Consider the following 14,495-nt stretch of genomic DNA (forward strand, 5'->3'; position numbering starts at 1 on the left):
CAAATTCCAGAGCATGCGTTTTCCGAACAACCCATTATAGCTCACTTCCTGTTGGGCTAACGCATAAGTTAGAGCACGAAAGTTGTTCGGCCCGATGAGCTCTATATGTGTACCGAGTTTCATATATGTACGTGCAAGTGTGTTTGATTTATAGACCCCGTTTTCAGAGCCCACTTTAGGGGGCGCTGTCGAGCCCCCCTGCCACGCCCGGGTCCCAGCCTCAGCCCGGCCCTGATGGCCGCGCATTCTGATGCGTGTGCAAAGTTTCAAGAGTTTTCGAGCATGGGAAGGGCCCCAAAAATGCCCAAATAGTCGGTAAAAAAAATAATAATAAATAATAATAATCCTTAGAAGAACAATAGGGCTCTGCGCCCTTTCAGGGCTTGGGCCCTAATAATCCTTAGAAGAACAATAGGGCTCTGCGCCCTTTCAGGGCTTGGGCCCTAATAACAAATAATCCTTAGAAGAACAATAGGGCTCTGCGCCCTTTCAGGGCTTGGGCCCTAAATATGCTTTTGCTAAACTTAATGGCAAACATTGCGCTGGTCTGCTGGGCTGAAATAAATAAACAATATTTTGTTGATTAAGCTTATGTATTCAGTCATCATTCAATGGTATACTAAAAATACATGTGAAAAATTACTTCTCATCGTTCTCAGGTCAAATATTTATATGCGATTAAAATGCGATTAATTTCGATTAATTAATTACAAAGCCTCTAATTAATTAGATTAATTTTTTTAATCGAGTCCCGGCCCTAATTTATTTACATCCAAGATTCGTGGCTTTGTGTTCAGATTAAACCAGACTGTAACACCCAACCGCTAGATGGCAGTGTTATCTCAGAACGTATAACTGACGCGGAGCCGGAGAAGCGCAAAGTGAAAGTGCGTGCATCACTAGTGTTACATTAGCAAACCCAGCTCTCAAGACGATAGCATTATTCCGCTCTTGCAGTACACAGAGCTGAAGTGTGGACTCATGTTGGCAAAAAGAAGCCACTAAGGAAATCGACAAGAATCATTTTGTTTGCAAAATAGGCCAAGTTATAATCTAATACTCGGGAAACACATTGAAACAGAGAGCTTGCTTAACATCCTGACGTCACCCGCGCTGCTGAGAAGCGTTTCGATAGAATGTCCTGCACGTTTTCCTCTCAGTAACAAAATAAACACACTCCAAAACTGACAGCGGTGGCAGGAGAACGAAAGATAATAGTGATGTGGAGATGGATGCACCAGCTCTGCAGTTCAGTAACGTTACCTGAAATAGCACTTTTTTTAAAATAGACTGCTTTATAGAAAACAGCTTTAGGCCCCGATCACACAGAACACGTTTTTCAGGTTCGAAAACGCGAGGCGCACTGCACTCCCTTTTTTGGTCGGCGTTTTTTCATTCAAAAATGAGCAGTGCGCTTTAATGTTTCTAGGCAACGCCCGAATCACTTGTCAGTCAAATCAATGTAACGGTCAACACAACGGAAGGCCCGCCGCTTCATTCATTCGATTGGACAACAGAAAATAAGCATGATGATGTTGCGCGCTTTTCTGCTCAGAGTGGACTTTTTTCAACTTCATGCGCTCCTTCAAAAACGCGAGCTGCTGCAAGCGGTTTAAACGCGAGGCGCCCAGGGCGCATAAGCAGCGCGCATAACGCTCTCTAGTGATGTCCGGTTCGCGAACGAATCGTTCTTTTTAACCGGATCTTTATAGTGAACCGGTCGAACCAGTTCACCAAATCGAACTGAATCGTTCTAAACGGTTCGCGTCTCAAATCAGGGCTGATCCCACAAATACTGTAGATATTAACTTTCTGCCATCAGTGACAGTCTCTCAAACTAGAAATAAAACGAATATCTTGAAGTAGATGCTGTAACTCCAATCGTTAGCTGAAGTGAGATGTTTTGCTGAGAGATCTGATGAACTCACGAGCAGCTGATACTGAGCATGCGCGTGTAACCGAACGTACCGGTTCGGTTGTCGGACCCTCGGATCAGCAGTACAGAATCAAAACCGTTTCTATCGGACACGTTCGATACTGAGAACCGATGAGCCGATGAGCTGCGCATGCGTGTTATTTGTTCAGAGGAACGAAATGCAGGTTAAGTGTATTTAAAACTAATCACGTTTGGAAACATTATAACAAAGCTGTCACTGTATTATTTTAAAGTTTTGGAAACAATAGATTGTAAAACGGTCAAATTAAACATTTATTTGTTTTATCAATAATGCATGATATTTTCAGGAACAGCTTTTATCTTATTTAATTTCTAAGTCGATAAAGATTTTAAAATAGATGTAATCAAAACAGTAGCCTATGATATAGACTATTCAGCTAGCAGCAGTTCGCAGCTCAGCACCCTGTGCTCAGCACACACACACACACACAACACACACACACACACACACTGATACAGCGGTTCTCGAGTCAGATCGACCGGTTGCAACGGATCACTGGTACAGAATCGAGAACCGTTTCTATCGGACACATTCGATCTTTCGGACATGTTCGATTCTGAGAACCGGTGAGCTGAGATACTGAGCATGCGTGAGAGCGGCGTAACCGAACTGTTTCTCTCGGACTGGGACAGCTGATGCTGATAATACATGAGCCCGGGTGAACTGAGGATTTGTGTAAGTATTATGTCAATGTAAGTTTATTTAATCCGTGTAAAACATCAGTGTGTGCACGACAGTGACAGTGACAGTCTCTCTAGAAATAAAACTAATATCTTGAAGTAGATGTTGTAAATCGATTCAGTTCGATTTTGTGAACTGTATTGAGTGCTGTTGCTAAACATAAATGAAAAAATGTTTCCAAGATGATGATGATGTCAATTATAATTATTACTATACTAAGTTTTGATTACAAATACTTTATATGGATGTTTGAATGTATATTCATCCGCCGGGATGATAGAAATGACGTCATTACGTAAAGACGTAAAAGAACCGGTGATCCGGTTTTTTTAACCGGATCATTGAAACGAACTGTCCGAAAGAACCGGTTCGCGGAAAAGAACCGAACTTCCCATCACTAACGCTCTCTGCCAAACGAAATCCATTCAAAAAAGGCGCCTCGCTACAAAAACGCGTTCTGTGAGATAGTAGTAGCCCTACTGTGTTAAATATAAAACAAACAGTCATTCAGTCATGAAATGGACTGTGCTTTCTGTTGTTAAATAGCCACTGCTATACTGTGAACCTTTAAAACATTTACACATAAAGAATCCTGCAGTAACTTTACATTTCCCTCAACTTAAATTGCACATTGCATATGATTAGTGATATAAATTATACTGTATTAATTAAATAAAATACTTTGTCTCGTGTTTTAGGCTTATGGTTGTGTTCTTAATTCTTTTAAATTATAAAAAACAAAAACACACAAAAAAGAAATATCGCAATATATTGCAATATATCGTATCGTAACCCCTGTATCGTGATACGTATTATATCGCCAGAGTCTTGGCAATACACAGCCCTACAATTTACTATAGTATGTAGCATGTAGTAACGCATAACTGTCACCTTAAAATAAAGTCACGTTTTTATCTGACAAAGTAACAGAAAGCATTTTAAATGATCATTGTTTGTAAATGGAACATTTTCACTTAACCAAACCTCTGGCTGTAGCTCACCAGGTCCTGCCCTAGAAAATGAAGAATGGGTAAAAAATAAATTTAAAAAAGCTACTTTGTGAGATGCTAAATTGAGAGTTGTTGCTCCAGATTCTGTTCTCAACTTTTTGAATCATGTGTCATTTACAGAGCGCCAGCAGCACGAGTAAGGAATCTACTGCCCTGAAAGCAGAGTTCACAGCTATGATCGAGGCAGCTAAATCAAAGATGCACCAGGTGAGAGCAGTGAGCATAATGAATGTTACAGCACTCCAACTGAACATAACCTAAAATAATAAGGGTTGAAAATAGAGTTGACTGTTTATTAGTTCTAAACTTATATATAAAACAATATATACTGATCAGCTAGAAACCATGAACAACAAAAACCAAGCTGTTTTGGATATGTTTGTGTGCAGTTTAAAGTACGAGCCTATATCCAGATGAAGTCACTGAAGGCCTGCAAACGGGAAATCAAATCTGTGATGAACACATCTGGAAATGTGAGGAGATACACAATCTAAAGATTCACACAAAACATGGAACACTGTAAATGTTAGTCAGGTACACCTGCACGTGTAATACACTTTTAATGTAACTTGCATTGACTGTCTGTATTTACACATTCCTCCCTCAGTCTGCGCCCTCACTTTTCCTGAAGAGTAATTTTGAGTATTTGAGGGGAAATTATCGTAAAGCTGTTAAACTCCTCAACAGTTCAAATATTGCTGAGCATCCAGGACCATTGAAAACAGGTACACAACCTCTATAATGTGCACCATTGGTAAAAAACACACATGTGCTTCTACAATGAAAAAAAGAGATCCCTGTTTTATCTCTTCCATGTAATCTGAGATATTTCTACACCATAATCATTTAAATCTGTGGTATCAGACACTTAAAATACACAGTAGAAATTTTAGTAAATTATTTTTAAAAAGTATCCATTAGTTCACCCCAAAATGAAATTTGTCATTTAATGACTCACCCTAATGTCTTTCCACACCCGTAAGACCTCCTTTCATCTTCCGAACACAGCTTAAGATATTTTATATTTACTATAAAGAGATTTTGTCTCTCTATTGAAAACATATGCACAGTATACTGTCCCTTTCCAGAAGGACCAGAAAGGTAATAAAAACATTATCAAAGTAGTCCTTATGTGACATCTGTGGGTTAGTTATTCAGATTCAGAATTCGGATCGCCAATGCCACGTGATTTCAGCAGTTTGGCAGTGACACACGATCTGAATCATGAATCAAATACAATTCATAACTGTTTGAGGATTGAAAACAAACCTGGAAGAGAAGACAATGCTGAATAAGGTCAAAGTTTTTGTTATTTTGGGACCAAAATGTATTTTTGATGCTTCAAGAGATTCTAACTAACCCACAGATGTCACATATAGACTACTTTGATGATGTTTTTATTACATTTCTGGTCCTTCTGGAAAGGGACTGTGCATACATTTTCAATGGAGAGACAGAATCTCTCCGACTAAATACAAAATATCTTAAACTGTGTTCCGAAGATGAACGGAGGTCTTACCGGTGTGGAAAGACATTAGGGTGAATCATTAATACATAATTTTCATTTTTGGGTGAACTAACCCATTAACAGGTTAAACACATCACTTGAAATGTTCCAGTCAAAAGGTTTTCTTTTCTGCGATTGTTGTTGTTCAGATTTGTCCTTTTTTTCCCACTGAAGGTGAATGTGTAAGGTGTATGTTCTGGAATAATCTTGGTTGTATCCATTTTGCCATGGGAAAGCACAACCTGGGTCTGTTTTACTTTAAAAAAGCACTTCAAGAAAATGACAACACATGCGCCCAGCTTGGTGATGGCAGTAATGGGCAGAGTAAGAGAAATGAAAACCTCCTACATCCTTCATAATAGATCATTTGCAGATTTTTGAAAATAAAATGTAGCTGTGATAAATTAACTTTATTTTTCTTTATTTTTTTCCACAGCAGCTAAGATGTTTACAGGCATCCCCATGTGTGCTTTATTAGCTAATAAGCGCTATGAGTTGCTGTATAACTGTGGGATTCAGTTACTACATATCGGGCGACCGTTGGCAGCGTTTGAATGTCTGATGGAGGCGGTGCAGGTGTATCACTCCAGCCCTCGACTCTGGCTCCGACTCGCTGAGTGCTGCATCACAGCTAATAAAGGGGTACAGACATTAACCTACATGTTTTTAAACTTTTAAGTGAAAGGACTTTTGCTTTTCAAACGTGGCAGGAATATGTCTTTTCTTAAAGCATTAGTTCACCCAAAAATGAAAATTCTGTCATTAATTGCTCACTCTCATGTTGGTCCAAACCAATCTTCTTCCAATCTTCCATTCATCTTCAGAGCACAAATGAATATCTTCTTGATGGAAATTAATAAAGAGAACGTTAAACTAATCATTTATGAATTGGGTGGTTTAGTCCACATTTTATATCACTTTATATGATCACAATTACTTTATATGATGAACAGATTTAGTTTAGGCTTTTAATTTGAAGATGAACAAAAGTCTTGCTGGTTTGGAACAACTGCTGTAATTATTGACACAATTTTCGCTTATGGGTGAACTAACCCTTTACTAAAACTTAACTACAATTCAAACGTTAGGGTTGGTAAGATTGACAAGTGTAAAGAGTACCTGGAAACGATACCAAAGTAAAAGTACAGATACCTTACAGGCGAAAATGACTCCCATTACAAGTCATCAATTCCAATATCACTTTTAAAGTAAAAGTCTTAGAATATCTGATTTTAACATTGCTTAAGTATTTTACTCATACTGAATGTAGGCTGAATCCCCCCAGACAAAAACAATTTTATATTTAGTTTTCTCTCCCCTGTTGTATTGAACTAGTACCGAACCATGACTTCAAAACCGAGGTACGTACCAAACCATCAGTTTTGTGTACCGTTACACTCCTAATGTTAAATAGTTGTAGATCGAAGTGGCTCATTCTAAGGAATAAAAACATAACAGTACATTTTGTAAGGTCTTTATACTCCATTAAAAACAGTTTATTATATTGCATTCCTCATAAATAGTTCCTCATAAATACTACACATTGTGCCTTCAATGTTACTGGATTGTAAGGTGGGGGATGGGGTTTTGGTGATAATGCATTTTTACATTTTATTTTGTGCATATAAGAAAATTAATCCTGGAACTGGAAATTATTTCAAGTTATTATTTCAATTATTTCACCTATTTAATAAAAACTTTTATACATTTTACCAACCCCAAACGTTTTGGTACTGTACATCTGTACAAAGACAAAAAAATGTTGCCTTGTTTAAAGGCCTGTTCACACCAAATGCTTAAATGACACAAAAGTATAAAATGTATGCAAACAATTTTTTCACAGTATTTCAGACTGTGGTGTATTTCTTGTTTTTTTATTAAAATCTGAAAACTTGGTATGACCAATACTGTTTCCCAAAAGCATATTGCCATCAATATTCTCTTTTGAAAAATGCAGCCCAAATCTTTAAGGTCTTTTAAAGTAAGAAATGCTTTGGGTAATGACTTGTGGATTTTTAGAATCATTTGAAGTTGTATAATATCCTTGACATATTGGAGTTGTTTCTTTAATAAGCTTTTTTTTCTGTTTTTCCAGAGTTCGGAGCAGGAAACTAAAGGTTTACCCAGTAAAAAGGGGATTGTGCAGGCTGTTGTTGGGCAGGGCTACCATCGCAAAATTGTCCTAGCATCACAGTCCACACAAAACACAATTTACAGGTGAGGAAGATTGATTGGGCATGACATGACTAAAGTAGCTGTGTGAGATTGTCTGCCTGATTGGAGGTGTGTTACTAGATTTCAAATTGGTGAAAGTACTGTAATGTCAGAGTTTCTCCAGAAGGTGTCATCCTGTTGCACTTCTTCACAGAAGGAGCATACAAAGACATCGTGACTCCATGAAAATGCATATCCCACCTTTTAGGTTTCCAACTTATTAAATCCTAAAGTCTTTTCAATGCACATCTTTGCTAAAATGGATTTGCATACCTGTATTTGTGTTGGTGTGCAGTGAAGGCCAGTCAGCAGCAATCCCAGTAGCCAGTATGGAGTTTGCAGCAATCTGTCTGCGTAACGCTTTGCTCCTGCTGCCCGAGCACCAGCAGCATGACAGCAAACCAGACAGCGGCTCCAAGAGTTGCAGTCAGTCGGGCAGCACGGAAAGCGGCAGCGAGACCAGCGATGCCTGCAGGTACATGTACATGCATGCAGCCCCAATGCCGACAATGAGATCCCAGACTAGATTGAATACAGTTGAAGACTGAATTTGCTGAGCACATTTCAGAACTTGTCAGATTCACTTTTCTCACCCTTTGATGCTGTTTAGCGATGCTCTGGTGAATTGGATTTTTTCTTTGACTGACAGTGGGAAGACCCAAGAGGGAGATAAGTTCATTCCTGCTGCTCCCTCATCACCCTTGAGGAAACAGGAGGTGGAGAATCTCAGGTGAGGTTACAGGAGACTTTTCTGGAATTAATTTTCACTTCATATATAAAAAGAGCCTGAGGATTATTTGAAGGGCCGCTTTAACACATTTGATTTGGCTCAGTGTGACTATCCTACTCAGTTTTCCAGTGCAAATATCTGAAAATTCCTAAATCAAGAATACTAAAGCAAAATGACGTTAAGGCTTATGTTAAAATTGTTAAATCAAAATTACGTTTATGCATCTAAGTAAACAATGACATTTAAAACGCTTAAGTTTGTTAATCCTTTTTCAGAAAACAATATATAATATCGTATTTTGTGTAAGTAAATATTTCTTGATTTATGAATGTTAAAGGTACAATATGTAAGATTTGTACAATAAAAAAAACCTCTAGAACATTATGTTTTGTTGAATTGTGTACTTACAAGTTAAGTCTCATGAGTTTCCAACAATGTTTAAATCCAGATAAATCCACAATTTTATATCTGGTAGCATCTAGCAAGCCACCGTTGTTTGTTTTGCACATTCGTGATGGAGCACAATTCGTTTAGTATCATTTGCTATGGGTTTTGTCGCCAAAGATATACCCTATAAAGCAAAAACAGCTGTGGAGGTGAAGACAACAACTCCCATGACTCCACTCTCTGGGTCCTATCATACACCAGCAATGAGGTGTGATTTTTGGCAGGTTTCAGCCCAACTCTGTTACCATTTTCACGTCTTGGTCTGAAAACGAGGTGTTTTCAGGCGCATTGCTGGCGTGTTGCTATTTTGAGGCAACTGAACTCGACTGCCCCATTGACCAACAAAAACCTGGTATAAAGTCAATGGCGAAGTATTTTTGTGTTATTTAAAGAGTGATATAATATGTTTGGAATATGTGCCTATAGGCGGGTGTATAACGCAAGGACGCTCTGCTTGTTACAGGTTTTTGTCCTCCGCAAATAAACTTAATAAAGCCTAAACCTCGTCATCTTGTCCATCAGTCGTATTTTTTAAACTCCATTGTTGATTTGAATAGAAAACGACTCTCAAAGCACGCACAACAGACTTTTAGGTTGAAATAAAATGCTGCGTGAGCTCAACCATTTAGCATGGTTAGCGCCCAAGTTCCTGAACTTTTAAGGGGCTGTTTTGCAGGGGAAATTTTTACCCAGAACTTTTAGACTCCTAGTTTTAGTTCCTGCGGTCGAAACACACGAGGACCACCCCAAAGTCCCTAGTTCCTGGGTAAAGTTCCCGTGGTGGAAACGTGTCTTTAGTTATTGTTTTGAATAAGCGACCTCTAGCAGTGAAACTTGCATTCTGCGCCTTTAAGCTTTATTTGTACTGGAAAACGAAACAAAAATACTAAGAAAGAAATCACTTTTTGCAGTGTAATCATTTCGTGTGAGACAATGTCTTCCTCGAGGGCACTTGCCAGCACAGAAAGCTAACTCCTTCATTCATGTCATTGACATTTAAACCAATTATGCATCATTAGGAACATGTTTGTTCAGTATTCATTTTATATGAAAATTAGTTTGTGAAAGTTTCAAGCTGTAGTATCCTACATTTTATCATATCACATGAATCTTATCACATCTTTTCCACCTTATACAAATCAAGGCCTTATAAGAAAGGCCTTAATCAGCACTAGGTAACTTTTCAACCTTCATAATATATTTTCAAGACTCTTGTGATGATGCATCGACTTACAATAGGTTGAATGACATGTCTGCCATAGCTTGACGGGGTCTGTATCGTTTTTAATCGTACTTTTAAACTTCAAGTTTCGGGTAGTAACCCGAGAACAAAAAGAACTACAAAATTGGCCTGCTTCCACCAACACCCACACTTCCTTAAATTCGGACGTGCGAGCCCAACGATATCCGACGCAGCACAGACAAATAAGAAAGCAAGGGTTTTGTTGGAGGAAAGCAATAAGAGGAAACGAAAAAGTGATCGGATTTAAGGCAGAACTAGGATCAACATTGGACCAGCGTTTGCTCGATGGCGTGAGCTGAAGGAGGCGTGCCCGACCGATGCTGTCATGCTTGTTATGATTACCTACCACTCAAACATTGAATTGAAGTATCATATAGATTCTGTAAAACGGTAACCAATAGACTACTATAATGACGCTGGCTTGTGAACGTGAGCATCGCGATTATTTGGCATTTGAAAAAAATAAAACCCATGAAATGATATTCATATGACATGCTGAAACATATGCCACTGACTGTACCTGGGATGAAGACATTTCACACATGAGACCAGAATGTTCACACCTGCATGTGAACTCCTCCTGCAGTGTTCAGGGTAACTGTTAGTGCTGCACCAACCCGCGGGGCCGCTTTTATGAAATTATTTGGCCCGCCCTGCACAACTGTATATATTTTTACAACCCGCCCCGCACCCGCAACCATTAAATAGACATACGGGGTCCATGGGTTATGAGACGACCCGCTCATCACTAGTTCAGGGCTATCAGGGTTGTCATGTCAACAAATGCCTGCACGATGGCATCCCCTGTTGTAGGATAACAGAGCTTACGACAGTAGTTGAGGACATTATTTTTTCCAAACTGTAGGGGGACCCCGAGAGCAAAAGTTGCCAAGTGCTGCTTTAAATGAGAGCAGAAAGATTGTGCATTAAATGCTGCATGGATTGCAAAAAAAAAAAAAAAGTTTTATGTTTTCCAATACAGATATCTAAACATCTTTAAATAAAAAAAGTATTGAAAAATGTAACACAAGTATTTACGTTCATGCTTAAAACAAAAACAATTATATGTCAATTAAGTTGATTTTTCCATTGGCAGATATTTATTCCTGTTTTAATAAACCAAGACTTCATATTCTGTCATTTTGTATCTCCAGTAAATGCATCCTGATAAGAATCTTTAGACCATTTCAGAAGAACAGAAAGATCATTTAATTTTTTTGCAGTGTGATCAGAAAGGACAGTAAACGTTATTTCCATTTTCTAGTGGATGAGTTCAAACTTCTTCTTTTTTTATAAATTAAAAAGTTATGGATATCGGTTGCAAGTAGTATTTTCAAATTTGTGTTTCTCCCCAGAGATTTACATTGTGTACATAGATGTATCCCTTTTATTACTTAAATGTTTTTTATTTGGTCTAACATTTTTCTTAATATAACCTGCAGAAACCCTTACAAACGGTTACATTTTACATCAAATTTTGAGTAACAATTTACACATATAATTTATACAACTTTTGACATATAAATTATCATCTTAGAAAGAACAAAACAAAATGACAGCTGATAATTCTTCTTGTTCATTCATCACTTCCGCTTCAAGATCATAGTGGGATATGTTATTCCATGCAGATTTAGTCTCAAATGGTAGTATGTTATTCCAAACAATAGCTAACATTAAAAAAAGTCTAAAACCAAATGTTACATATAATTTTTTTGTATTGTTGTTTCTATAGTGTGCTCATTATGGTTTAGAAATAGATTTGATAAATTCGATACAAACCCCATTCAAATTCTTTAGTTCACAAATAACATAAAATGCAACAATTGCTAATTACATTAGTAACTGCAGTAAAGCCAGTTAACCTCCATTATTTTAACTAACACAGTCTCTTAGTCTCCGCTGGCTAGCCCACAATACACCTCTCTCTTATTTTACACCCCCACTTCACCGTTCACTCTCACATTACTCAGTTTTTTACCTCAGGAATTGATTAGCCCCTCAACCCCACCTCCATCCCACACTCTCCCCTTCCCCCTCATCTTTGATCCAGCGGGACAGTCTGCTCCAGAGGGCTGGCCGGACGTGGTTTGCTGTGAGGGGAAGGGGTGTGGTGTGTGGATTGTGTTGACCCTGCACTGACACCCTAATACACTGACACTTTTATGTGCCTGGGCACCATTTACTCAAAGGGCTCTTCCTGGAATCCTGCAGGCTATTGTGTCACAGAAAGCCACTCAGAGCGTCGAGCATTTCTCTTGTTTCCCCCTGTCAGCGAAGCTTGGCGTTTAGGAAGATAAGCAAAGATTATATTCAAATCATTTTTCATTGAAATAACTGGTAATGTACACTAGTTCATGTGCATCCACAATTCTGTGGCCTGTTCACATCAAGTCTGAATTTTTAAAAGGTAAAATAATTACAAACAAAAGGAGTTTCATTGAAAATAAAACTCTTCTATAAGCAAAATGGCCTAAAACTCACCAGGCAGTAAAGATTTCTCAGTATAATTCAAAAGCTGATAGAAATTTGACTGGTTTAAATGTACAGTTAATCTAAGCCATAATAGGACAGCTGTTAAAATGTAGTAAATTAGCCCTTAATATAGTTAGGATGGATTTTAGTGGAGCGCCTGATCACCTCTAGGTACCGTAGAAATTTCCATTGTTAAACAATTGCAATCCTGTCAATGGATGCGTTTTTTTCCCTGGTTTGTGAATGCTTTGCTTTAATGCAAGTTTTTGTTTACAGCAAATATTGATCATTAGCTATATTTGCTTACGATTTAGATAATGATATATTGCATTGACGACTCAATCCGATTGAAAAGCCATCATGCAAGCACTGCGATTGATCTGACTGAGCTCAATCCGAATTAGATTTGATGGTGCTCCTTAGAAAGTCTTACCCCTGATTTTACAGACAAGGTTTAAGCCTATTCCAGACTAAGGGTGCTTCTCAATATCCCTCCTCGTTTCCTCGCTCCTCCATCCTCCATCCTATGACCCGGAAAACGATGGAGCTCAGCCATCTTTCAGGTGATCTCAATTCTCTAATTGCACCACGAGGAGACGAGGCTCGAGGAGTGAGGAGGCTTCCTGAGGAGTCATGAGCGAAGATACACTGGAGTATCCTTTGCGGAAGTGTTTTATCGACTAAACATACACATTAATTCTCCTCCACCTTCATATCGTGCCACAGTTTATTCATTAGTATTACTATGTTTACATGTACAAGACGGAAATGTTTGTCAAATAACAACACCTGACAGTTGCAGAATTCTATCAAAGCACAAGAAAAGGAACGAAACAAATAGAAACTAATACTATACAATGAATAAAAAGCAGTTAATAACTGGAATTCATTGTTAATAATAACTGATAATGTTAATTCAAATATGGACAAATGTGGTATTTTGTGGAGTCTGAAGCTCATAATATAAATAGTTATCTCTAATGTTCAAGAATCCCGACTAAATCCAGCGGTGCAGTCATCATTAACTGACGGCGCTTTAAAGTGACGTTAAGGGGAGCGAGGATATATCTTTTCACTTCATTCAGTTCCTCCGTCCTCGCTCCCCTCCGAAAAACGAAGCGGTCTTATATTGGTTAGATGGCCAAATGTAGTTTGATGTATTTTTATTGGCTGAAGTGCCAAGCACAGGTTGTCCGGAAACGCCACGCCCCTTACCATTACGGGCAGAAGTCACATCTCTGGTGACTAGCAGGTTTATGATGTCACCAACCCAGGAAGAAGCTCGTTGTAGTCTAAACCGGCCGTTTTTGTAGGCAATAAACTGCCGTAACTTTAAATCTCCGTAAATCTCCGTTTGCATTAAGCTTTCAGCGCTGTAACTTTGATACTGTTTATACTCAAGCAGCAACTTTACACACTAACTATAGTTAAAAAAGTAAAATGCAACCACCCCTTTAAAATGTCACTGCCATTGTTTTGTCTTGAGATGCTCACCAGTAATGTGTATATTCCTTGACTAGATGCATTTTTAAAAGCTACTTAAATTTCCTAATTAAACGATGGCATTTGCATATTATACACGAACATGTTGCTTTAAGTTAAAACAGCTCAAACATGCATTTCAGTCTGAATGTGTTTTACTGATCTCATCGCTAAATGATTTGGACCCTGTTTGTGTTTACACCATTCGTGAGGCAGATGACTCATCAGCTGAGTTAGTGGTGGCTCTTTTACACTGACTCATGCAAAGAATGTTTCTCTTTTTTTCACCTGCTCGCTTCTCTTTGGTCTGTCTCTCTTCACAGGTGCTCAATTCTAGCCTGCAGCGCATATGTGGCTCTTGCTCTTGGGGACAACTTAATGGCTCTTAACCACGCAGAAAAGCTCTTGCATCAGACGAAGCTTTCAGGATCACTCAAGTGAGTCTGTCTCTCTTCTTTTGCTGATTTACATCTTTTATGGGTCCTGCACTCACAGCATTCAGCAAATATTTACCCTTCTAAAATGGCCAGTCCTGAGTGATGGGATCCTTGATGCATGGTACAACCAGTTTTTTTATTTATTGTTCTTTCCTTTCCTGGAAATTTTTTTTTTAAGCTTTATTCCTTATGACTTTTAGTATCATGTATGCAATTTTAGTATCATGTAATACTATTATTATTTAAATTGTATTAGTATTTTTATTATGATTATTTATTTTTGTCTATACTTCAACTAAACTTGACTTGCTAGC

At 38.3% G+C, this 14,495-nt stretch overlaps 1 protein-coding gene across 4 annotated transcripts in view; it reads left to right on the forward strand.

The window, feature by feature from the left end:
* cnot10 (CCR4-NOT transcription complex, subunit 10) overlaps positions 1-14,495 on the forward strand; it is a 41,258-nt gene that overhangs the window by 23,702 nt on the left and 3,061 nt on the right. For 2 of the 4 annotated variants that reach the window (XM_067449799.1, XM_067449800.1), the window contains exons 6-14: positions 3,770-3,856; positions 4,039-4,122; positions 4,257-4,374; positions 5,331-5,480; positions 5,593-5,798; positions 7,252-7,373; positions 7,666-7,845; positions 7,981-8,100; positions 14,068-14,181. In XM_067449799.1, the coding sequence (XP_067305900.1) occupies positions 3,770-3,856; positions 4,039-4,122; positions 4,257-4,374; positions 5,331-5,480; positions 5,593-5,798; positions 7,252-7,373; positions 7,666-7,845; positions 7,981-8,100; positions 14,068-14,181 (1,181 nt within the window). The remainder of the gene's footprint in view (positions 1-3,769; positions 3,857-4,038; positions 4,123-4,256; positions 4,375-5,330; positions 5,481-5,592; positions 5,799-7,251; positions 7,374-7,665; positions 7,846-7,980; positions 8,101-14,067; positions 14,182-14,495) is intronic. The other 2 variants (XM_067449801.1, XM_067449802.1) reach the window with 1 other exon arrangement.

The sequence above is a fragment of the Pseudorasbora parva genome, chromosome 7 (assembly GCF_024679245.1).
Source record: "Pseudorasbora parva isolate DD20220531a chromosome 7, ASM2467924v1, whole genome shotgun sequence".
NCBI classification, from domain to species: Eukaryota; Metazoa; Chordata; class Actinopteri; order Cypriniformes; family Gobionidae; genus Pseudorasbora; species Pseudorasbora parva.